Source organism: Acanthisitta chloris, unplaced genomic scaffold (assembly GCF_000695815.1).
Source record: "Acanthisitta chloris isolate BGI_N310 unplaced genomic scaffold, ASM69581v1 scaffold8054, whole genome shotgun sequence".
Lineage (NCBI taxonomy): Eukaryota > Metazoa > Chordata > Aves > Passeriformes > Acanthisittidae > Acanthisitta > Acanthisitta chloris.
The window spans coordinates 79,328-103,099 of NW_008668711.1; the positions used below are offsets into that span (position 1 = coordinate 79,328).

General features: G+C 41.1%; 1 protein-coding gene across 1 annotated transcript in view; it reads left to right on the forward strand.

Moving 5' to 3' along the window:
• The window catches only part of LOC103800641 (beta-1-syntrophin-like), a gene marked incomplete at its 5' end in the record, with an annotated part of 43,707 nt that extends 23,676 nt beyond the window's left edge, over positions 1-20,031 (forward strand). The window contains one exon of the mRNA XM_009073023.1: positions 19,777-20,031. Coding sequence (XP_009071271.1) covers positions 19,777-20,031 — 255 coding nt within the window. The remainder of the gene's footprint in view (positions 1-19,776) is intronic.
• Between the last annotated feature and the right edge of the window lie 3,741 nt (positions 20,032-23,772).

Genomic DNA, 23,772 nt, shown 5'->3' on the forward strand with positions numbered 1-23,772 from the left:
CAGTGCTGTGGACACCCAGTCACCCTGCAGCCCCTAGATCCCACCTCACTTGTATGGGACAAGCAGACTTATTCTTACATCCCCATGGCTGATCTACCCTGAGTACACATCAGTGCAATGTGAAGGGGGCTGGGAAACACAGTGTTTTGCAAGAGCTATGCCCTTGCACTCCGTCTGTTTGCTCATTTGTCTGCAGTTTTCTTCTTACGGGCTGCATGTAAGAAGGGTTGTCTATCTCAGAGAATCACAGATTTTCCAGGCATTAAGTTCCCATCAAGCTGTGTTTTTCTGTTCAAAGGTACCTTGTCCTCACTTGGTTTCTTCTCCTGAAGTGAAAGGTCACCTTCAGGTGAATAGAAGGGCCTGTAAGGAGTGTATTGAGCTTCAGGCCTTGCCCAGTATGAATTTGTCTCACCCCAGTCATCAGGAATGGGTTTTTTTCTAGCGCAACAAGACTCCCAGTTCAGCTTTTTGGCTAATGGTATGAATAAATAGATGAGAAACCAGCAAAATAGGCCATAAAAACCCTTTTCTCTCTGCCCTGCAGCCCTTATTTCCCCAGGTCTATCAGCTGATCCTCAAAGAAAACTCCTGGCAAAAGCGGAGCTATTCTTAGTAAAAATACCCTATTTTAGAGCAAACCTTTTGGGGTTTTCCCTATCTTTTTGCATAGTATTGCGCCATCCTGGTTACCCACACAGGTTGCAATCTTTACCCGCAAGTGCTTCTAGGACAGATGAGCTGGTTAATGTTTGAGGGATGTTGCAGAAGAGCAGAGTATCAGTGCTGGTACAAGTAGAAGCAATATAAGCCTTGTACACTGTTTTGCCAAACTTAACAGAGAAAAATAAACAGATTTTCCAAATATATCTTGAGGAGAAGTTGTGTTCTCTGTTGGAAAGAGGGACTGACCTTTAGAAGAATGAGAGAGTTTTAAAAAAGTAGAGGAGAGGGAAAAGCTATATGCATTATAATTTGCAGTGTGGCAAGACATTTACTCAATGCAGACTTTACAAATCCAGTCCAATTTTAAGGCTCAACCTCTGTTTATGTAATAAGTTCCTAGGGCTATTAATACCAGCCTTTTACCTTATTATTGTATCCTGTAAAAATAAAATTATATCCATAATACCATGACAGCCCTTACAAAATTGTGCCATTAGACAATTATATTGCAACACAGCAACTCTGGAGACTGCAGGGAAGTATTTCTCATACAGCCTAATTGTTGTATCAATAGCATTTTCAACACCCTTGGTTACTGAGGAAGAAAGAACATGCTGATATCATATGTAAAATAGTATATTTTGAAGTTCTGATTTTAGGTCCTGACTGTGGCAAAAGTGCTTGACTTAATGAGTGAAATCCTTGTGAGAAGTGTACTTGAAACAAATCCACAATTGAAAAGGTTTCTCATATCATTCTCCTGCTCTCTCCCACTCTTGAACTAATGATTGTTTTATTTTAGTTATTTTAAGATGGGAAATGTTTTGACAGCAGAGTTTTAACTAAAAGAAATAATAATGCTGATAAAAAAGAATTATCCTTTTATTCCCTTCCCCCAGATCCTGCAGTTCTGAAGGTTTATTTCTACCTGCAGAATTATCTTCTCTGCTTAACTGGACAGTGATTGATAGTGCACATCATGATAATTAGTGTAACGAGTCTACTAAACCCCAAGCCCCACAGCTACCTTTAAGTGCCACATTGTCTATACTGTATCATAAATAAAAGCTTTAGGAAAGGACTGGAAAAAAATTGTTAGCAAGGGAGCCTCCTTGCCCTCTCCAAGGGAGTTCCTCTTCTCATTTTTAATGAGGCCCATATTGTTTGTCATGTGTACCTTCCATGATGAATAGTTTGGAAGAAAAGCTTTCTCTGTGCACAGCGAAATTTGTGCCAAGCTGCTGACCTTTGCTCTTGGTGAGACCTCATTTGAGTCTTAGTCCCAAGCCTAAACATATTGTTGGATCAATCATGTTGATGTTTGGCTCAGATAGTAATGCGCAGCTAATGAGTTGTACAGTGTACACATTAACCTCAGACCCAGCAGTGCTTATGCCAAGCATAGAGCGAAACCACGGTGGGGCTGCAGGGGAGACATACAGTGCTGGCATCTTAATGGAAGGAGACAATTGAAAACAGTAGAGCAGTATCATAGGTTCACTTCTTGTGGGATGTAGGATTTAATCAAAGCTGGAAAAACAAACTGCCTTCTATTTGTTTGGAAAAAAACCACAACTCAACACCATAAAGGTGCTTTATGAACTGTGAAATAGAGAGGAAAGCCTGAATGTTTAAACAGTAAGACAATTATTCTACTAGCAAAAGGGAATCTACTTTGGGGAACAGCCTTTGAATAACATTAGAATTAACCTTGTCAAAAAGCTTACGATCTAATGACTATCATGGCATTGCAAGGAATTTTAGCATTGCTATATTTTTTGATGAGTACATATCATGTTTAGCAATACTTTAGCAAAGTTCTTTCTTCACAATCAAAATTCCTAAGACCAGTTGTGGAGTTACTACAAAGAGCCAGCATCTATGCTTTTGAAGGCAGGTGTTTCTGATCATTTCCAAAAGTAACTCTTCCCTCAAAAGGCCAGATTTTTACCTCATTTTACAATTGTAAATCTAGGGAGAGACAGTATTTTGGTAATCATCCCCATGGAGAGACAGACAAAAACCCCAACATGCACAATATCCTTCTCCTGGCTGTTTTCCTCACTTGAAGGATTAGGAGAGGAAGGAAGACTTGCTCAGTGACTACATAAGAAAGTAACATTTCAATTTTAGTATAATCCCTAAACAACCAGATGCAGGGGGCAGAGAAATAGAGACAGAATAAATTTGATTTCTACATAGCACACACAGTTTTTGTCCTCCTCTTTGTGCAATGAAAACTGATCAATAAGGTTGAAAGACCACTACTGCTGCAAATAGAAAATCCAGTGGAATCAAATGGAAAAACCCACAGTACATAGAGATGCATTCTTTGGTGCTCACATTAGACTTTGGAAATGTAGGAAACAGCTGAAAGAGATGGCATGAGAAGGTGAGTCAGTGGGTAGGAGTATCCAAATCAGGATCTTCTAGAAGAGCAAAGTTCTCTAGAGACATGAGAAACTACCCCATCCTTGCATCATTCCTGGTAGAGCACCCCAAATGTGCAGCATTACCAAGGTCTGGAGAGGGTGGACATGAAAGTAGTAAAGTGACCTCACACTCACATGAGGCATTGGGAACTTTCCCTGTCAGACTTACAGAAGGGGTAGAGAAAACTTCTGTCACACCTGATCTCATGGCAGAACCTGTTGGAATGACACTGGATTTTTTCCAGCATTAGCATGGCACACAGAAACTATGCAATTTCAACAGATACATGGTACACCATCTTCAGTAGTAGCCACTCAACAGGATCCATGAGAAACTCTGCAATTGATTTTAGAGCTGCTCTTGCCAAAATATCTCAAGAAGTCACATTTTATTTCTGGTCTAATAATGTCACTAAGTAATTTTCTCTTCTAGCAGCTTAGTCTTTTTTTTCAGTGAAGACAGACAGCAGCAGTAGAGTCATAGATATAACAAGCAACAGAAGTTAAACTTTTGAGAGATACGGATCAGAAGAGTCAGAAGTTGTTAAAAAATGGTAGCATTTAGATGCCATGCTGTTACAAAGAGCAAGCTGTCTTGTGAGCAGCTCCAGCAACTTCAGCAACTTCAGCAAAAGCACAGCCATTCTCAGCAGCTCCAACTGCAAGTTTGTTGAGGATTATCTTGGAGATTTAGGTGGATATCCTGGAAAGCTTTTTTAAAGTACAGGAATTTCTATCCCCTCCTTTGGAAGGGCATATTGGCTTGTACAATGTGTCTGTTCAGTAGGGTACAAAAAGGGAGTCGGGAGCCAAAATGACTTTTTCTTTGGGTGTACACCTGAAGGAGACTGTGTGGGGGTTTGGACCTGCTGCTCCCAATGTAGTGACACTGCTGTTGAAGACAAATGGGCTTAACAAAGCTTTTTCCTGGATGCTGTTTGGAAACTCCCTGAGTTTCAGGTGCTTGTATAATAACAGTAGCCCTGCTGGAAGGAAGCACCTGGGTTTTAATGACTAGATGCTAATGACTGTTAGCTGCAGTGAAGATTCCTGAAACTGTGTGAACACATCGTGTTATTGTTGGAGCTTTTTTTTATTTATACATTTCTACTGAGCAAATGCTGCTGTACAAACATTCGTTTGTTGATCTTGTGCTGAAAATAGTTGCAGACATGGGCCAGAGTAGCTGCTGATGTGTAGTATGGCTGTAACTGCCCTTCTGTACTTCATGCTGGAAATGTCAGTGATGCTTACGGAAATGGCTCTAAAAAGTTCACTTTGAGAAGAAGACTGCTGTGGAAATAGAAACTTACCTGTTTGTGGAGTTGAGAGCTTGTACGCTATTATGAAAAGAAGTGTTTTATGGTGTTGTCTCTGGCTTCTCTCATCCTGGGCTCTTTAGGTGGGGGGGGTACATTAAAACTTCAGGTTTAAACACACATGTATTCATTTCACTTTAAAAAATCCTCATTATTGCTATGCTCTTTAGATCTCTGAATCACACGGTCAGAGAATACATTAACATTCTCCCACCTGAAATTTCGAATCAGAGTTTTAAATCTGCTTGCCCAAAACTGCAGGTAGGTGTTAGTAAGGCAAAGGCAACAGGAAGAAATGGAAGAAGCTGGAGGTGTTGCCAAGGGGGGCAGTGTGGAGAGGGGGTGCACAACTGCATGGGGTAGTGTGAGAACCTTGTATGTGAAGTTTTTGTCTGGAGGCCTCTGGTTTTGTGGTTTTGGGAAAAGTTGGTTATTGAGGATGAGCTGACTTGCTGTTGGATTCTTGCTTTGTTATTGTAAGAGTTTGAAACAAGGAAGAGCAGCACTGCTTCTGGGAGTAATTGTTGTGGTTAACAATATAATGTAAATAATGTAATAAAAAGAAGGCCAGGGAATAGCCAAACCTGGAATGCCATGGTGTGAGATTGCAGCATAAATAGTACCAACAGGAGCAGACCCTGCTCCAAACTCTTAACCATCTGAGTCGAAGAAAGATATGAAGGAGGAAACATAGATCCACACATCAGATGATGTGTCTCTGCTGCAATTTTTGTTCCTGTGGGACATAAGCCAAATGGAAAAGTGCAAAAAGACAAATAGAGCCTGGGAGAAGGGAAGTGTGGGAAAGTACCTTTCATAACCCTGTAAAATTAATTCTTCACAGCTGCAAGGAGAAGAATTTTAGCTTCTCTGTCTTCTTCCCCTTCAGGTTGGACAGAGGGATTGTTTGCACTCATCAGAGGTCATGTACATCATCAGTTTCCATTAGCCTGGACACATCAAGTAAAACTTCAGTCTCTAGCCCATTCAAATAACTTGAAACAGCTGTTTGGATATTTGCAAGCACAAGCAGAAGGAATGGGTTGTGGTTACAGGATCACATCCAAGTGAGTGAACAATTCTGAAAAACAGTGACAAGGAGACAACCACTAACTGATAATGATTACAGACCTGTCGCCCTGTGTGGACCTGCAAAGGGGTTCACAGTTTTGGAAATGACAGGATTACAGGCTGCTCTGCTGAAAAATGAAATATAAAAATACCGGTCTCAGAGATAACACAGATCTCAGATTGCTTTTCTACTAGGGAAGCAAATAGCCACCATGTTGCCTTGTGTCAACTCCAGGATTCAGCAGCAGTGAAGGTTATGTGCACATGCAGATAACAGCAAATGCAGTTCACTCCAGATCTCTTAAAAAAACTCAGCATTCCCCACCACTGATTGCCCCTTCTTCTGATGTTAGCTGGGTTACCTGAGCATGCCTGCTGTCTGAGGATGTACTTTTGAATAAACAGTGCTTTTAAAGGTGTACTAGTTACATGCATGAAAATGTGGTAATAGCTAGCCTGATTTCCATCTGGCATAATTTAGGAGTAAATCCATTGACGTCAGTAGAATTGAAAGGATATAAATATAATTGAAGTCAGATCCTATATTTTTAAGGTTAAGCCTAGAAAACACTGTAACTTACTCTCCCACCCTCCCCCATCACCTCTTTCTTTTTCAAGCTCCGCCACAAATATGAATGTCTTAATTGGGATTTTGTCTATTTCTGCCCAGTTTAATCAAGGACCTGTCAGTAAAGAATTTTAGGAGATGCAGAGGTCAAGCCCTGCTGACCCCCTACCTATCTTTAGAAAATTTCCCTGGCTGTTGGTTCTGAAAAAACATGGCAGCAGTTGTTCTCTTTGCCTTGGTCAGTTATGTCAAGCTGCATATCTGTAGCTATGTTTAGTTCAGAGCACAAACATGAGGCAGAAATGGAAGCTTTTTGGCAAGCAAAGAATGTGATTTCAGCGCATTCGCACCGAATGGTGTTAATTAATAGATTGTTTTCTGACAAGTAGTTAATTGTGCCTGACTGTTTTCCATATGGCTAGGGAAATAAAAAAGCCAGTAAGGACATGGTATTAAAAAAATCCAGAAATTTTGGTATGAAACAGCTGGTATGATAATCCAATGCAATCCCATTCTCTATACTCCTAAAATGGGTTACGTGAATATTAGCATATGACCATGTAATGAAGTACATAGTTTTCAGTTTTCTTTTTGCAGTGTTACTGAACTGAATCACCTAAGATTTTTTATACTGGTATATGTCAGATGTTTAGGCCAGTGCAAACTACAAAAGAGATCTCAGTTAAAAGACAAATATTTATCACAGGAATAAAGCTGAAAGAAGTAATTTGTAAAATATCCCAGTGACTTCATGGCATGTACATTTATAAGACCAAGGGTGGAATTAGGTGTAGTCACTTGGTAATATTCACACATGTTTGTCTTCTTGGAGTTTCCACTTTCTCCTAAGTGCGGAAGTAATAGCAGCTCTGTGATGTTCATGTTATGCTCAGCCAATTTGCACTGTGAATGGCTGGCACTTGCTGGCTGAGGTGATTTATTAGCCCACAGCAGGAAAGAAACTTCCATTGATCAAATCAGTTGGTTCATAAGATCGTTTATCTCTTGTGCCAGGAATAATTTCTCTTTGGATATGTGATATGTTTATTAAGAGACCTAAATTCTAATGCTGTTACCAGGAAGTTCTTTATTTTATTAAATTATATATTCCAGAGATAATTCTTAAATCTGAGATCTTAGTTTCCCATCCTGGCCCCAAGTAGGTTACCTGTAGCATGCAATCTGCTTATACTAACTTTGGAAATTAACTTTATTCCGCCCAAGTTTTTCTTCTAGAAGAACGTTCAGTTCTCAGTAGAATTTTCTGTGAGTAGTTAAATGCTGTAATTATTGCAAAAATATGAAACACTGAGAATTACAACCAGATAAAGAGCATTAGCTTTCAAAATTGCATAGCTTATAGCATGTAATTTGCTGATATTTGTGGGATTTTGGTCTGTAGATTGATGGCCCTAATTGTGTACTTTTTAGTAATCTAGATGAAATAACATGGTACAGCACTAAATCCATTTGTCCTGTGTGGCTAATTTAAAGCTCAGCATAGGTAACTGCCAAGTAGAAGATTCTTTATTTGTCTTCCTCATGTGGCTCTGTTGAATATTAATAGTTTCTATTAACACATGCCCTTCAATATTTGCCTTTTTTTTTTTTAGATAGAAGATTAATTAAAAGAGTTGTTGCTGTAAACCCCTGGGCTGTGATCTTGTCAGATCTTGTAATATAAGCAGTATCAGGTCTGGGAAAGTGATGCCTCTTGAGAAGTGGCAGCTCACATCCTGACCATAGGTGCAAATCTCATAGCTTGAATACTTTTACTCTAGGGATATTTCTTCTCCTGCCATCTTCTGAAATAAAAAGGGTTTGTGAAAGCTGAACTCTCATTTTTATTGTAGGTTCCAAGTGACAGAGAAAATCTTGATGCTACAGAATGTCAGCAAAGCAAAAAGGCTTGATGTATCAGCAAGAATTAAAAATGTATCTTAAATACCAAGCAAACCTCAGACTGATTTTCAAGCCCCACTTAACATCCCCAAGGGAACTTTGGCTGGCCAGAGTTGATAATACTGGTTTCCTATTAAAGCTGCCTTGTCAGTTATTTTTGCAGTGTTAGGGATGTGTGTGCATTTCTTCATGCACTAGATAGGTAGTGGTGACAGCTCTACAGCAAATCACAGATTGGTGACAAACTGCAGTTATCTTCTAGCTCTGAAATTTCTCTACTGCATTGTTCCCACTGAGCCATTTCCTCTGTGACCATTGCTCTCCTGAAGTTAGTTCGGCAGGGTTAGAGTAATGACCATCTTAAAAAGCCATTTAGCTAAAAAAACAAATTTGAGTTTTCTGTTAGTCTCCCAATCATGTAATGATACCTGACCTCACAGTATCCCCAGGACCACAATGGCATGTGCTCCAGTATGGACAACAATTTCCTAGTGGTGAAACTTTCCAAGGACTACAATAGACTAGCTGAGGATTTCTGTCAGGGAAGGTTTTACAGAACAGGCTAGACAAATCTTGGGAACAAAGTCTGTCCTCTCCTGAGCAGAGTTCATCTTCAAGTCATGTGTGAAAGATAACTTCCTCACGCAGCTGGGGAAGAAGCCAATTCAGGAACGTGTCTCAGTGGACCTGTTATTTGGAAACAGAGAAAGACTGATGCATGATGTGATAGCTGGAGGCTGTCTGGGGCACAGCGATCACAAAATAAGTAAGGATGGGGTCAGGAGAACTGACACTTTGGGCTTCTGGAGGGCCTGTTTAGGAGACTGGCTGAGAGAGACCCTTGGGACAGACCCTTTCCTGAACAGCAAAGGAGTCCAGGAAGGCTGGATATTCTGCAAGAAGGAGATCCTAAAGGTTGTCCCCCTGTGCCAAAGATGAGCCAGCAGGCACAAAGACCCGCCTGGCTGAATGGGGAGCTTTAACTGGAAATGAGAGTTTACAACCTTTGGAAGAAGAGGCAGGGAACTCAGGAGGACTGGAAGGATAGTGTGAGGTTATGCAGGGAGAAAGTGTGAAGGGCCAAAGCCTAGAACTTAATCTGGCTACTGTTGTAAAACAAAAAAAAATGTTTCTATAAATACATCAGCAACATAAGGAAGGCTTAGGAGAATCTACAAAAATTATTGGATGTGCAGGGAAACATAATGACAAAGGATGAAGTACTTAAGCCTGAGATACTTAAAGCCTTCTTTGCCTCAGTCTTTAATAGTAAGACCAGTTGTTTATCAGGTACCCAGCCCTCCGAGCTAGGTTAACAGTTGGAATCGATGATCTTAGTGATCTTTTCCAACTTAAACAATTCTCTGATTCTACCTCCAGCTCTCTTTGTATGGATTTAAACATTCTTATTTCTGAACGAGTGATTGACTCGAGCTCTTGGAAGGCAGAAAAATGATATTCCGTGGGGCGAGTGGCACTTTTGGTTAGATACTATTTGTCTTCTTTACAGATTGCTTAGAAAACTAACCAATCTCAAATCAAACAGAACTCTCTGAAATTACAAAAGTTTTAAAATTCAACTTTGCTTGGGTTAACGTGTGAAAGAAAGTGAATTGGATATTAAATGGAATAGCTGTTCATTTCCTACCTTTACTGGCACCTTGGGATCCGCTGATACCAAGATGCACCATGGACACTCGATGGTCGCTCAGATCTCCATGCTGGTTGCTAAGGTGCAGCAAACTGAACACCTGTTTGGTGAGCAGAGGTCTCTTGGAGCTCAGCTGGGAAACAAAATAATCATCCTGCCTGTCAGAAAATTTTGAATTTGATAAAGTAAAATGGAAATTACATGTTTAAGTACTTCCCCCCATTCCCCCCCAAAAAAGCAGGTACGTTCCTTGAATATCTTAGATAGCTTGTGGTCTGCCATTGTGTTGGTGGAGATACAGACTTTCTATCCACTTCTTATAAAAAAATTAAAAAGGTCTCAAATAATTGAATGTCTTTGAAAATGACACAACCAGGCAAATAAATAAATCATACAAAAGACAATTATAGAATTGTTTTTGTGATCAGTCTTTACTTAGGCATCTAAATAAGCAGGTTTGGATTCCAATTTGTGACTAGTTTTCAGATTTTTCAGACATCTGTGGCTGTTCCACATTTTTTCAAAATTAAGCCAAATTATTAAGGATTCTAATTGAATTTTGCTTTTTCAATAAGGCCTCCAAATATTTCTCAGTATGTTTAAAATTCCAGTTGATGAAGCATCACATACAGATTTTAACAGTGTCTTTTGAAGAGAATAGGTTTCTGTGCAAGGCATATAGTGAATTCACTCATTTGCTTGAGGTCATTAGTTGCATTGCAGTCCATCAGTATTACTGGATATTGATCACACACAGACTGAAATGACACAGTATTCCAGGCTGTCCTTCAGACAACATAACAATGAGAATGAAACATCTTGTTCTTTCTGTATTGCTCCCCTACTATTTTTTCTTCCAGTCCCAGTGATTTATAATGACCCTCGAGTAAAGTAGTCAAATCTGTCAGTCTTCAAAAAGTACCAGTCATGATGGACTATTATTTCTGAGACTGAATATTAGGAAAGACAATGTGATAAAGGCACATAACATCTCCTGGGACAGTTTTCAGTCACTGTAGTTTTAATGTAGACATTGATGATTACCTGTCCTTCACCAAACAGACACTGTAATAATTTCAAATTGCATTTTTCGTGTTTCAGCCATCATTAAAAACTGTAAGCTGCTTTCAGATCAAAACTCCACCTCCAGTATTCACATTTGACTGGATGTTGTTGAAGAGTGTTCCTGAGCTGGCATTTAGAAATACACACACTTCTACTGAACTGAAAGATGAGATGTGCGTATCTTTGAGGCAGTGGGTATTATTACCCATTTATCCTAATGTGGTACCCACTTGAACAGCAGAGGTCAGATTCAGTTGTAAATTACAGACTCTTCAGAGACAGTGAGGTGAGACTGTGGTGTCTGTGTATGGATTCTGCTCCTGTACAATAACCATTATGCCCCAATGATGATGATGAACTCCCTCACATAGTGCTTCACCTTGGCTTGAACAGAAAACTGTTCACAGCAAAACTCCAGCATGTAGTAACCTGCAGAGCATAGCAGAGATTAGTTGTTGCCCTTGGTATCCCAGAGCATACCTGTTTTTCCCACCACTGAGTCACTGTATCCATTCTTCAGCAGTTGCACAGGAGATGTGGTAGAGCTTCCAAAGCTCCCCATCTGATGTCACACTCAAAGCCATTCACAGGTGTGATCTCTTTTACTTCTGTGTCTGACCCTGCTGTGCTCCATGGACTGAAGAAGAAGATGCATGACCATGCCATGCTCCTTCTTAGTCTTTCCCAGGGCAAGCCTGGCTTACTGGAAGAAGGGGACTGCTCCATTTTAAGTACAGTGGTTTTCTCCAGTACTATGTTTATTGTGCTTTAGGGTCCAGTGATTATTTTGAGGACAGCACAGCTGCTCACTCTCCCAGAACTGAGTTGCATCTTAGAGGTGCAGTTTCTTGCACATTTTAATTCTGTTATTTTTATTTAAATATTTATTAGACTTCAAACAGCTGCTGTCACCAGCTTTTCGGTGATATGTTCATGAGACATTTTCAGAAAGCAAGTTTAGAGCCGCTCTCACGTGCAGTCTGAGAAGCCCAGACATCTCATAAATAAGCTATGCATGAACACACAAGAGATTCAAAGGTGTCTGTTCATAGCATCTTTACTTTTATCCTGAATGTGTGGTATGAGCATGCTGGAAGAGAGATAGGTTGCTGTGAAACACAGGTGTTGGTAGGTCAAACAGAGCTGCTGGCAGGTCATGGAGGTAGGTGGTTGCAATTGCCTCTGCTTTTACAGAGGTTTGTGCTTTTATATAGCAGTTTTGTGCTCATGTCCACTCTCCAGACTTTCCATTTGTTTGTTCAATCAGTATAACTGATTAGAAAAGCCTGAGGTTAATGGTCTTTCCTTCCCTTTTGTCCTTCTTCTCCTGTGACTTTTTTATAAAGAATACTGAAAGTGTGACTTGTTCCAGAACAGGTTTGTTCCTAGTCAAGCTGTCTTTGAAGGTCACTTGAACTATAAACTGTCCACTGTCTCTTGATGAGCCTCAGTGGCCAGTGGAGCTGGGCTCTTCTGACCTTCCTGTGTCTTTGACTTGCCTTCTGTCTCTGTCCTTGTGACTTACAGGTTGGGCAGGTCTTCCTTGCCACAGCCCTTGAGTGATGAAATGTCCCCTTCCCTGCTTTCCCCTGGCAATATCTGAGAAGCAATAAAAAAGGGGAAAAAAGAAAATAGCAAAGTGCAGGTTTTTCTACAGAAATTATTTAGCTCAACGCTGAATCTTTTCAAGAGTGGACCTTTGCTATTGGCAAAGCCTTGCTCTCACAAATTACCACTACTCTAATGTCAGACAGTGCTCTCATGGTCTGAGGAAGCTATTACAAGAGACAGTGTGTCTTACCCAGGAAGCACCAACATTCTTCTTAAAACACAATGGAGTTCCTTTCATGTTTTCTAAGATGAAAAGCAATCGGTGTCTTTATCAAGTGGTGTGGGGCATTTGCTGTCTACTGTGCATCCTCCTGTTTGTTCTTCCCTGGCAAGATTCCTGACATTATCGGAAAGTTAGTCTCCTGCCTCACTCCAAAATAGCTCTTACTTATGGACCTTCAAATCTCAACTTCATGCATAGCAAAATTATTGTGCATCAGGGTAGAGGTTTCTAAAATAGATGAATTACCATTTTGTCCCTTTTTGAGTCACCTAGAGTTGGATTTCTGTGTATTTGATTAACCAGTTTTTGTCAGGACATCTGTGGGCACATCAGGATTTTCAACTTTTCTCTTGTGTAGTTGCATATATTTTCACTTAAGGTAAAGTGAATGAAGTTATTGTGATGCTGGATTTGTCACTCCCTCACATTCCTTATTTTTTGCAAGGAATCTACAGCAAAGAAAATGCAGAGTGTTAAACTGTCAAATCACAAGGATCAAGGATGCACATTTTATACAGCTCTAAAGGATTTAAGGTTCAAGGTAACTGTGAATCATTCTGCAAACCTTAAGCTGCAGTAACTATCTTACATGACTATTTCATTCATATTGATGCAAGATTTCTGCAACCACATGCATGAAAAACTGCCTGTGTACAGAATTATTATACAACAACTTTCATTCAGGGGCAACCTAAATGTTGACTCTCTGATCCAAATTTGGACATCTCTCATTTTTTCTGGTGTTTCATAGAGCCACAGAACAATATAGGTTGAAATGGAGTACTGAGACTCTAAGAGCCAACTAGACCAGCTTGCTTAGGGCCTTGCCTAGTCGTGTTGTGAGTATTTCGGGGGGTGGATATTTCACAGTCTTTCCCAGTATTTGACCACCATGACGCACTGAAAAAGTTTCTCTGCGTATCAAATCAGAATTTCCCTTGCTCCAGTTTGTGTGTGTTGAATGCCATCCTCTCACTGTGCACCTCTGAGAAGATTTTGGCTCCATCTTCTCTGTAGCATGGCAGACACAGAGCCCTTCAGGATTGTTTCCCAAGGGTCTAAAACCTGAAGAGTTATTAGAAAAACTCCATCTGACTTCATTAAACTCTGGAACAAACCTCTACTGCAAAACTGGGATTGGGCATTCTTGTTTGGCTATAGGAAAAATCTCAGATCACCTTTCATTCTTATGTGGGGGAGTCTAGAGCACTCAGGTGCTTCTCTTGAATTTAGAGCTATTTGGATATGAGCCAGAGCAGTTTGAAAGATCCTATTAGCCCAGAGAGTCAGGACATTGGCTTGAAAATATTGCCGTGTTGATGCGGTTGACTGTTAATTTTGACAAAAGTTGTCTTGTGTCCTGTCATCTTAAAGGATAATTCAAAGGAGTTCAGACCTGAACAGACGTGTCTTGAGAATGGGTGTCCTGCCCATGCTCAGCAGAGCTGTAACTGATGCTGTCAGTGTATTCCTGGGCTCTGGTTCAGTGTGGTCCCTGCTGTGGTTCCCACCTGGCCTGCATGGCTCTGTCTGCTTGCACAGCAGTGGTGCCATGGCCAAGGATGTGCATTGCTCACTTGCTGCTCACTGCTTACAGGAGGCAAAATCCCCCTTTGGGGGATTTTCATGTGTGCATTGACTCTAGTCCAGATCTGGTAATGGCACAAGCCAGCCTCGAGCCATCACTGATGTCAAAGAGAGTGAAGAACAAAACCAGACAGATTTTCATTAGTTTTGTTGTTTTTTTTGTTTAATCCCTAAACAGTGCACATTATTTCCTGTTTAAAATTCCGAAGTTTAGCAGCAAAACACATCTGCATGTGTTATGGAAAGTGTCGATATCCCCTGCCTGTGGCTGTCACTTACACCCACTCCTGCATTGCAAATTGCCTCCCATCAAATGAGCTCACAGAAATACCAGTGTTGTTGCATATGCTGGGGTTTGCAGGATGTATTTCTGCATCCCTGCTGCTCGTCTTGCAAAAATCCTTTTCAGTCCCAGCTGTTATTTTCAGGAACTGACAAGTAGGTTTCTGTAAATTAATCAAATTTATTCTGAACATGGACGTAACCCTTCATCAAAAGACAATGAAAAGGCAAGAAATATGTAGCAGAACATACCCCAGCCTGTGTCAAAGCTGGATTGTCAGCATGGAGAGATTTTTAAGTAAAGGAGGAGGGAAAATAGAAAGAAAAAAGTTTCTGAAAAGTCTTTTTTGATTGCTCCTCCTGTGCTCTGTGTAACGGGATAGTGTAGGTCTGGTGTTTGGGGGGAAGTGATGGAAAAGGAGGTTAAACAATCACTTACTCTAAACACAAACTTGCTACCTTCACAGTGTTCTCTGAACAGACACATTTTGGACACTTGCTGCAGTGGAGTCTGATGGAAGTTTATAAATTGTTTACTAAACAGGGAATGTAATTGAAATGTCCCTTTTGAGTTAATGAAAATACAAAACAGCTTTCCAGAGTAGACCAAGACCTCTAATTTAATTACCTGTGAGCATCATAAATTAGAAGTATCTTTCATCCATTCCTGGGAGCCTGAAGTAGATGAATAACTGAAATTCAAAGAAAAACCTTTTGAAAAAGAGACCTGGCAGATGAAAGAGCAAAGGGCGAAACAGTTTGTAGAAGGATTTATCTCCACTGAGATGTCCATTGTCTTTATGGCAATGAGTTATATGTGAAGACTCTTAAAGGTCTGGAAGCTGTGATACACAGTAAAGGGGACATAGGTATGTCCCCATCACCTGCAGACAAAACGAGCTGGCTGCTCTTTGAAATGCTGTTTGCTGTGTGTCAGAGGAGTTACTCTTTAAGGGTACCTTTTAAGCCGTGGCTTTAAGCACATGAGCAGCTGGCAGAAAACCAGCAGGAGCAGTCATACAAGTAGTGGTGAGCGTGTCATCGTTTGCAGTCAGTCCATCACACCACAGATCTGGCCCTGAAGCAATGCTTGGAGCAGTGCAGCCCCACCACTGCCAAGGCACCCAGAGCTCAGGTGCAGTGGGGTCTGGTGTGTCCTGCGTGCGCTGTCTTGCCTTCTGCATCACAGCACATTTGCTCTTGTGTCAGCCAAAGGCTGATGGACAAGTTTCCATGTAACTACTGAAATACACTATGCTTTTTGTCCACATTCAACCTTTACATCTGTTCCTGCTGTGTGTTACAGCAGCATTTGCCACCCCAGCAGAGACTGCAGTGTCCATATGGGAACACAGAACATTCAGGCTGCCTTTTCAGAGGAAGCCTGTGGCTGAACAAGACATGAACACAGGTCTTCTCTTGGTGTCATCTCAGACCCAGCCATTACCTTGTTATACCTAAAAAAAAATTAGGTTACATCCCTGCTGTACATGAAATATTTTCTGAATTTGGAGCGGTTAACGAGAGAGTTTCATATGGTAAAAAAGTGGGGTTTGCATTTAATGTGGTGTGTATATGAGGAGCAAAGAGGTTTGTAAATAGCAAAAATGCTTCTTCCCTGAACCTGGTATTTTTTTTCTTAGAATATGTTTTCCCTTCTCAGGTTTGGGCTTGAAGGCTTTGATCTAGAGGCACAGGAATGAAAAAAAAATCTAGTTTGCTTCTGGTATAAACACTTAGAGCCTCATTGACTTGAAGTGGAATTTCACCTGGGAAGCAGTGAAATATAAGCAGTTACCCAAGGCAAGATGGGCAATGCATTGAGATGGGGCACTGGTACCTGTTGCTTGGAGCAGTGGCCAGAAGACCAGCAAATTCTTTGCTGATTCATTTTATTATGGTGGGAGGTTTGAGGAGTGCTAATTTTTCTTTTCTGCACTTCATCTAGATTTAACCTAACAGTTTTTACTTTGAAAAAGGGTTGAGTTTGAAAAGCTTTTTAGAGTGGATGGTGATTTTATTTGTCTGTAACACAGATCAATATAATTTAAATTGTATATGTGCAGGTGGGAACTGGAGCAAAGAAACAGTAGTGCAAGTGCCAGAATTCTGCAAAATTCTGGCTGAGAAGTTGGGCCTAACCATCACCTGAGACAGAACCTCTAGAATGTATCTCAAATGATACTTAAATTCACTCTTACAGAAGTATTTTGTGCTATCTTTATGATATGTCAGATCTTGAAACCTTAACAACTTGAACAAATCCTCCACTTAGCTGCCCATAAGCAACATGGTTTTTGCCTTTGTTTTGTAATTTGCTATTGTACTCGTGCTTGGTATGACTCTTGCTTGATCGGGATTATTTTCCCATGCTGATTTGTGCTGAATGTGCCCTGTAGGCTAATGGTATTTTGTAGCCTCTCTTCTTCCTTTGTAAAATTTGCTATTACTATTTACAAGACAGTGTGTTCTCTCTGACAGCTTTGAGAAGTGCTAACTGCCTGTTGAACATTACAGCATCAGCTGTTACAGCCTGATCCAAACCCCAGCACAACAAGGGACTTGTAATGCAATTCAAGGTTTTTAAGGAAAAGCACTATCTTTTATTAGATCAGCTGTTACAGTTGGAAAAAATCAGACAAGCTTTCAGGCACACAAATCCTTCTTCAGGTCTGAAATAGCAGCAGTATTACTTACACCAGCATTCCTCAGCAGTGAGGCAACTATGGTCCCAGCAAGGTTTGAAAAATGTGTTTAAACATGTGTGTATTGCATGGCCCTTCTCACTGGGGATGCAGGAAAACATCATTCTATTCTCTCCCCTTCCCAGTACACACCCCACAGATAGGGGATGCATCCTGCAAGGAGAGATAGTATAAGGTCACTTGCTCTTGAGAAAAAATCTTAGGATACCTTATGACCAAACCACATCTTCTCCAGTCAGCCTGCTGTTGGGAAGGACTGGGGCAAAGCTGTGGGCTTTGCTGTGGAGGTGGTAACCTCAGGATCCATGCTGAAAATTGTGTCCTAATGTTTACAGCTGTGCAGCAAATAGTCGTGGGAATATGTTTTAGTCTCTTTCTTGTGGTCGCTTTACAGTGTTTTCCAAAGTTTCTGGAGTTACAGTTGACTGAGCAGCCACCTGATAGCAAAGCTTGTGGTTGAAAATGCTACGCAGGCATTACAGTTCTGCAGAAAAGCTGCAACCAGCTTCCCATAGTCTTTGGATTGCTTGTGGTCACAGAATTTAAAAACAAGAAGTAAGAGCCCAGTACACTGCCTGCTTACTCCTCCAGGTTATGAATCTGAACATTCTACTCTTTCATCCTATGAGGGATTTCGTCTTTATCTTACTTTTTCTTTTCTGGAAATCTTCAAAAGTATTTACTAAAATCTTTCTAGTTAAATCTAGTTAAAGAACACTGGCAGGTGCTCCCAAATTAAATGTTGACATTAACCATAACATTTATTGTTAACATTAACTGTAACACTCATTTCTATATTCCCACACTAGGAACTGGGGTGTGAACTGTAGTTAATAGCTGTGGTATTAAGAAGCCAAGGATGCTTTTTTGCTTATGTGAATATTTCCATGTATATGGGCTCTGAGAACTCTGGACTTTGCATTCTTTTTGGAGTTTATTAATAGGTGTGTTACTTATATGGCTTCTCTGTTCCGCACTATTTGAAAATTAAAGGTTGTGTTTCAAGAAACTTTCACCACAAGAAAATTTTAAATAAGTATTAATGCTTCTGAAGAAATTGAAAGGATGAACAATTTATGACTTTAAGTTGATTAACACACATACATGAACAACCAGTGAGCAAGTGATGCTGTAAACAGGAATATGATTATTGGTGAAGCTCAATTCAGAGGGAAAAATACATCTTAAAAATTATGCAAGCCAAAGTCTTAGTTTAAGATCTGCTTTTGGCATTGGTGTCCTACTGTGAGTTATCTTACATCAGAAAGTTTAGAAGTTTGCAGGACCCTGGTTTTGTGTAAAACACAAGTGTTTCAAATGTGGTTCTCAGTCTGAATTCATCACATAAGGCACATCATACTTAAGGATCTGAATTACCATTCCTGGCTGTGCCACTCCCAGCCTGGCCAAACTTTGATGCCTTCTGTATGTTTTTCCATCCAGCAACGTGCCCACTGGCTAGTAGGCTGGCATGAACCATAAAGCAGCACAGACAATTGCTTCTCTATACTAGAGAAGGTTTTAATGGAGGAGTCATCTAGGCAATCATGTTCTCTGGTGAATCTCAGAATTTGTTTCATTCTCTTTAGTACCCAGCTGAGATGTTTGGGTTTGAAAGCATGGCTGTGTTACTGTGGACCGGGGTTTCTTTTTCTTTGTGTACACCAAAGTAAAATGATTAATTTTTCTGTGAAAGAGCTTCATTCTTACTTGAAACTGAGGCCCTTTCATATTCCCTTCTATTTTAAGACACTTCTATGCTGCCGGAATAGAATAAGTGAAAAACAAGACCCATACTTGGCCCCCATATCAGCAATTGTGTAGCCATGTGGACTATAGCACGTCTAACCTGCAAAATATAAATCCACATCTGGATTCTGCAGCCAGCAAAGGACTCTGATGCCTCAGTCTTTCAGACATCTTCAACAGATGGGTTTGAAATGTGGAGGCAGATCTGTCACTGAGTCAATGCTTGAGATCAACCCCATGTTTAGGTTGGATCTCTTTATAAATCAGCACTGGAAGAATGGTATGGAAGATGGAGAACCAATGAAAACGTGAACTGCCAAGGAAAAAAGCATCTGCTCCCAAACCACTAGTTTTTACTACCTGTCACTCTTCTTTAATAGTGATGATGTTGCAGCTTTTTTCACTCATGAAAATAGAAACAGAAGCAGCAGTGTCCAGCGCTCCGGTTAATGTCCCAGGCACACATGAATGGTGCACATTATAAATATACATTTAAGGCCCTTTCATGCATACCACAGCTAAGTAACAGCCAGCTCTGTCTCAGTGTTCTTCCATTACTGCATTTATAGAGTAGCCTGTAGTAAGGGAAGGCTGGAAATGGCAGTGCTAATGGGAGCAGCAGATGACATTGCACTTTACTCCATTTCTGCTGCATCTGGTTATAAATTAAGATGGGGGATGTCAAAAAGCCAAAGAAGTCAAACTCTCTTTTGTTTGTTTTCTCACCTGGGACTTGACATGTCCCTGGAGGTTTTCAGGATGAGACTGGATGTGGCACTTAGTGCCATGGTCTAGTAACGGCGGTAGGGTTGGTCTCGATGATCTTTGAGGTCTCTTCCAACCCGGCTGATTCTATGATTTTATGATTCTATGTTCATATCATCAGGCTTTGCTTGATGGTAACTTTGTTTCTTGTTGTTTCACTGAGACTTTGTTCCTTTTCAGGTGCCAGGAGACAATGAGAAGCACTGGAAGCCAGTGTTAGTGGTTTTGACAGAGAAAGACCTCTTAATATATGAGAGCATGCCGCGGATGAAGGAAGCTTGGTTCAGCCCTCTGCATACCTACCCTCTGCTAGCCACCAGGTACCTGTGCTTTTTTATTATGACCACTTCAAGAGCAGTGGGAATAGCTGAGTCAGCCAGGAACAGGTCTCGCTGGTTTTCAGCTATATATCACACTCGAAATGTTGTGGTTTGAGAAACAGGTTCTTCTTCAATGGGTCAGTGTGCTGAGTTTAACTCCTCTCTTCTCCATTTCAAGCCCTGGCTGAGGCTGATGGCCAGAAGCACACCAGGATTATGGATGTCATCACTTGGCCTCAATACAGAGGCAGGAGTGCTGAAAAGGTCAAGAACTTGATCACCTGAGATTTCTATCTCAGTGTGCAGACCTGAGGGCTTGGCAGAAGCACTCCAATTTCCAGCTGCTCCTCCGGGGTGAAAGAAGTGAAGTTGTTGCCCTGAGTTGAACATGCTGGTGTGGCAGTTCTGCACCACCAGTTTGGGGGTTTTGGAAGGTTGCATATATCATGGAGATGCTTTCAGTATGGCTTCTGTTCCTATTCTAGGAAATGAATTCCTGGGGTTTTTTTTCCTTAAAATGGTAAGCTTGGAATACACATTCTTGAATCTAGGTTGGAAATAACCATTTGCATTATTTTGAAGGTATCCATCAACACTGATTCAGAAAGAGCTTTCCCATGGTTGTCTTTGTGCAGTGGAAACTGTCTGTGCTTCTTGATGTGAATCTTAATCACGTTTCTCTGCCAGTATGGTCAAAGGGCTTGAGAAAGAGCTGTTGTTCATTGTTTTGGCCTTGTTACAGGCCTCTATTATACCATTTTCAATGAGTTCTCATTCAGAAGGGCTGGTTGCACATGGCCAAAAGCAGCGAGTCTCTTGCTGCACTCTCATTAGTTAATTTTTGTTCGTGTCTCTTAGTTCTCTCCCCAAATGAACTGACGCTGCTAAGTCATTATATTAAAAAAATAAAATTGAACTCAGTGAATTACACTGATGGTTGTTTGTCCCAGTCTGCCTACCCATGATGGAGCTTTCAGACTTCTGGGAAATCAGCTTCTGACTCACACTTTGTTACCACGAGGCAAGAGACACAAGCTTTGCAGCTTGCAGCTGGCTGCGTGCTGACAATTCCAGGTGACAAGTCTCAGTGAAAACTGGGTAAAGTGTTGCAGCTGGAGGCTGTGGCCAGGTATGTCACTGAGCCTCAGAGTCTGAGAAGCACGAGCATCCCCGCAGAAGGTGGTGCATTTCCCCCCCACTGTTTCAGGGGTTCATTTGTATATGGACCCAAGTTCTATGCTTTAAAGTGACTGAAGATCCTGTAGTGCACCCTGCCCCTTCCTGCCCACATGTCATGTGTAAAGACAACTCTTTGGTGAGTATTGCCAGCCCTCATCATCAGTGACCACCAGTTTATTGCATGAAACAATATAAGTCCTCATCTTGGGGGGTTGTCACTTGATTACTTTTGCTCAGAAGTTCAGATTTGGTATCAGACTAGTTTGCATTGGGTGGGGATAGTCATCTCTCTGTCTGATGGGATACCCACCTGAGTGTAGAAGCACCAGTCTTCAGGCTGAGGGGGGATGAGAAGTTGCAAAGCACAGGTGTCAGGCTGCTGAGAAGTCTTTACAGCCTGGGAAAATGGTCTTTAAGAAAGCCAGGATGCAGTTCAGAAAGGACAAAGGCAAAGTTCAGTGCTGGGGAATAATCAGCTGCATTGTTTAGGGGTGGAATATGGGTGACAAACTAGTTGCTCTGCCGGGAAGCACTTGGGCAATGTGGCAAAATTGCTTAAATCTAAGGTATCATGTTTTTGAGAGGGGAAAATGAAGACAATCCTCTTGGGTTGTAGCAGAATTGTTGTGTGTTGGGCAGATGGAGTAATCATACCTAACTACAGAGCATGAGCAAAGCCTCAGGTGATACACCACCTTCATGTGAGGCATTGCACTTCCAAAAACATGACAGTTAACATTAGAAGGCCTAGAAAAAAGCAATGCAAATGTAAACACAGAAACACTATAAGTAAGGCAACACTTAAGAAACCTTGGTTGTTTAATCTAGAGAAGTACATTGAAAGCATGTCAATAGTTTTCAGGTATGGCAATGAGACACAAGGAAAACAGGGGAGCATCTTCTCTAGGTCCCTCCTGGATACAGCAGGATGTAGTTGACTGTACTTGTGGCAGGGGAGGCTTGGGGTAGGTCCTGGGAAGAACTTGGTGTGGAGGTGAGGTACTGAATTAGATTCTCTAGGAAAGGTGTACGATCTCCATCACTGGGGACTTTGAAGGAGAGGTGACACAGGAGTGTATCGGTGCAGTTAGGCCTGCTCTGTGAATGGGAGGCACTGGGTGATCTCCTGAGAACCATTCCAGCCCCATTTCTGTGATTTTTTGCTAATACCACTGTGTATTTAACACCCAGGTAAAAGACAGCAGCTATACAGAACTTGACATTCAGAATGGAGTCACGGTGTGATAAATACATATAAATACATGAATCCCCAAGGTGAACGGATTACATAAGTCATTACACTTTAGATTCCCTGAATAATTACAGCTACTGTTTTGGATGATTTTGATTTAAACCCTGGAGGGTCCTGCTTTTATGATCTGTCACACTGAGTACAGTTATACCAAAAAAATACACAGGGTTTGCTGTTGGTATTGACTGCTGTGTTCATTCTCAGTCAGTGATTACCCTCCTTGTGATGAGTTTTTAAATCCCCTCTGTGCATTGATCAGTGCAATTTAGAACTTTTCACCTGGAAAGTTTGCAGAGCACATGTTGTAATCTTGGCTGCTCCCATCTTTCAGATTTTTATGAGTCCTTGGGAAAACATTTTTGCTTAGCTAATGCATATTTGAAAAGCTGCTGAAACTGGAAAACTTCAGTGCCAGATACTGTACAGAGTCATGCTTAATCTACCCAAGACATAATGAGCAGAGAAAATTGGAAAGTGGTAGAAGGATTACAATCTTCTTACAGTCCTTTAACAGCAGAATTTCAACATGCCCTTTTTGTTTGTTGATAAGTTTGCCTTCAACCTGTGGATACTATTAAGACCAAAAAATATTTCCCAGTCAGCCTTTCCCAGCTTTGTGTGGAATATAAGTAATAGCTGAAATTAAACTGAGATCAGATTTAAGTTGTTCCTTTAAATCTTTGCTCTAGAAGGCCCTGCAGCTGGCACACAGCCCTGACTCCAAGGACCTCTTTGTCATAATCTCTGTTTCAGTATTTCCTCATGCCTGAGTAACAGTGCCTCCCTCTAGCATGGGAATGGGGCTTGAGTAATTACATCTGTATGTTTGCAATCAAATTCCATTATCTATCATAGCCAGATACGAAATGAAAGGAAAAAACGTATCCTGTGTTGTGTTCTGATTAAAGACCAGGTAAGTAGTTTTTGTGTAAAGCTGATGTGTGTAACCAGAAAGTATTAAAGCAGTTTGATAGCCAATGCCATGGAAAGTTGGGGAAGGAGTTTGGTCGCTGATTAGTCACCTGGGCAAGCAAGCAGAGAGCACTGGGTTCCCTGGGAACCCTGAGAAGGTGTATGAGGTGCTGTGCAAGTTCTCTGCTTGTCTTCCTGGGGCAGTGAGGGTGGTTGTGGCTCCCTCCACGCAGATGAATTGAGAGCATGTGCTTATGTTTCCAAGGAGTACAGCAATTCCAGAGCAAGTTCCAAATCCTAAATCAGGCTAACACAAGAAAAGTCAGATGTACCAGGCAGAGCTGCATGGCTGTTGATGCACTTGTAGCACAGTCTCTTCTGAGATAAATCTCGAGCGAGCAGCTGAAAGCTTCCTTTGAATGTCAGTGCTGGTTTCAAACAGATTTGACTGTTGCAGTAAATTGTTGAAACTCTTTCCATAGCATTAGGATGAGAAGAGCAGGTCCCAGTGCA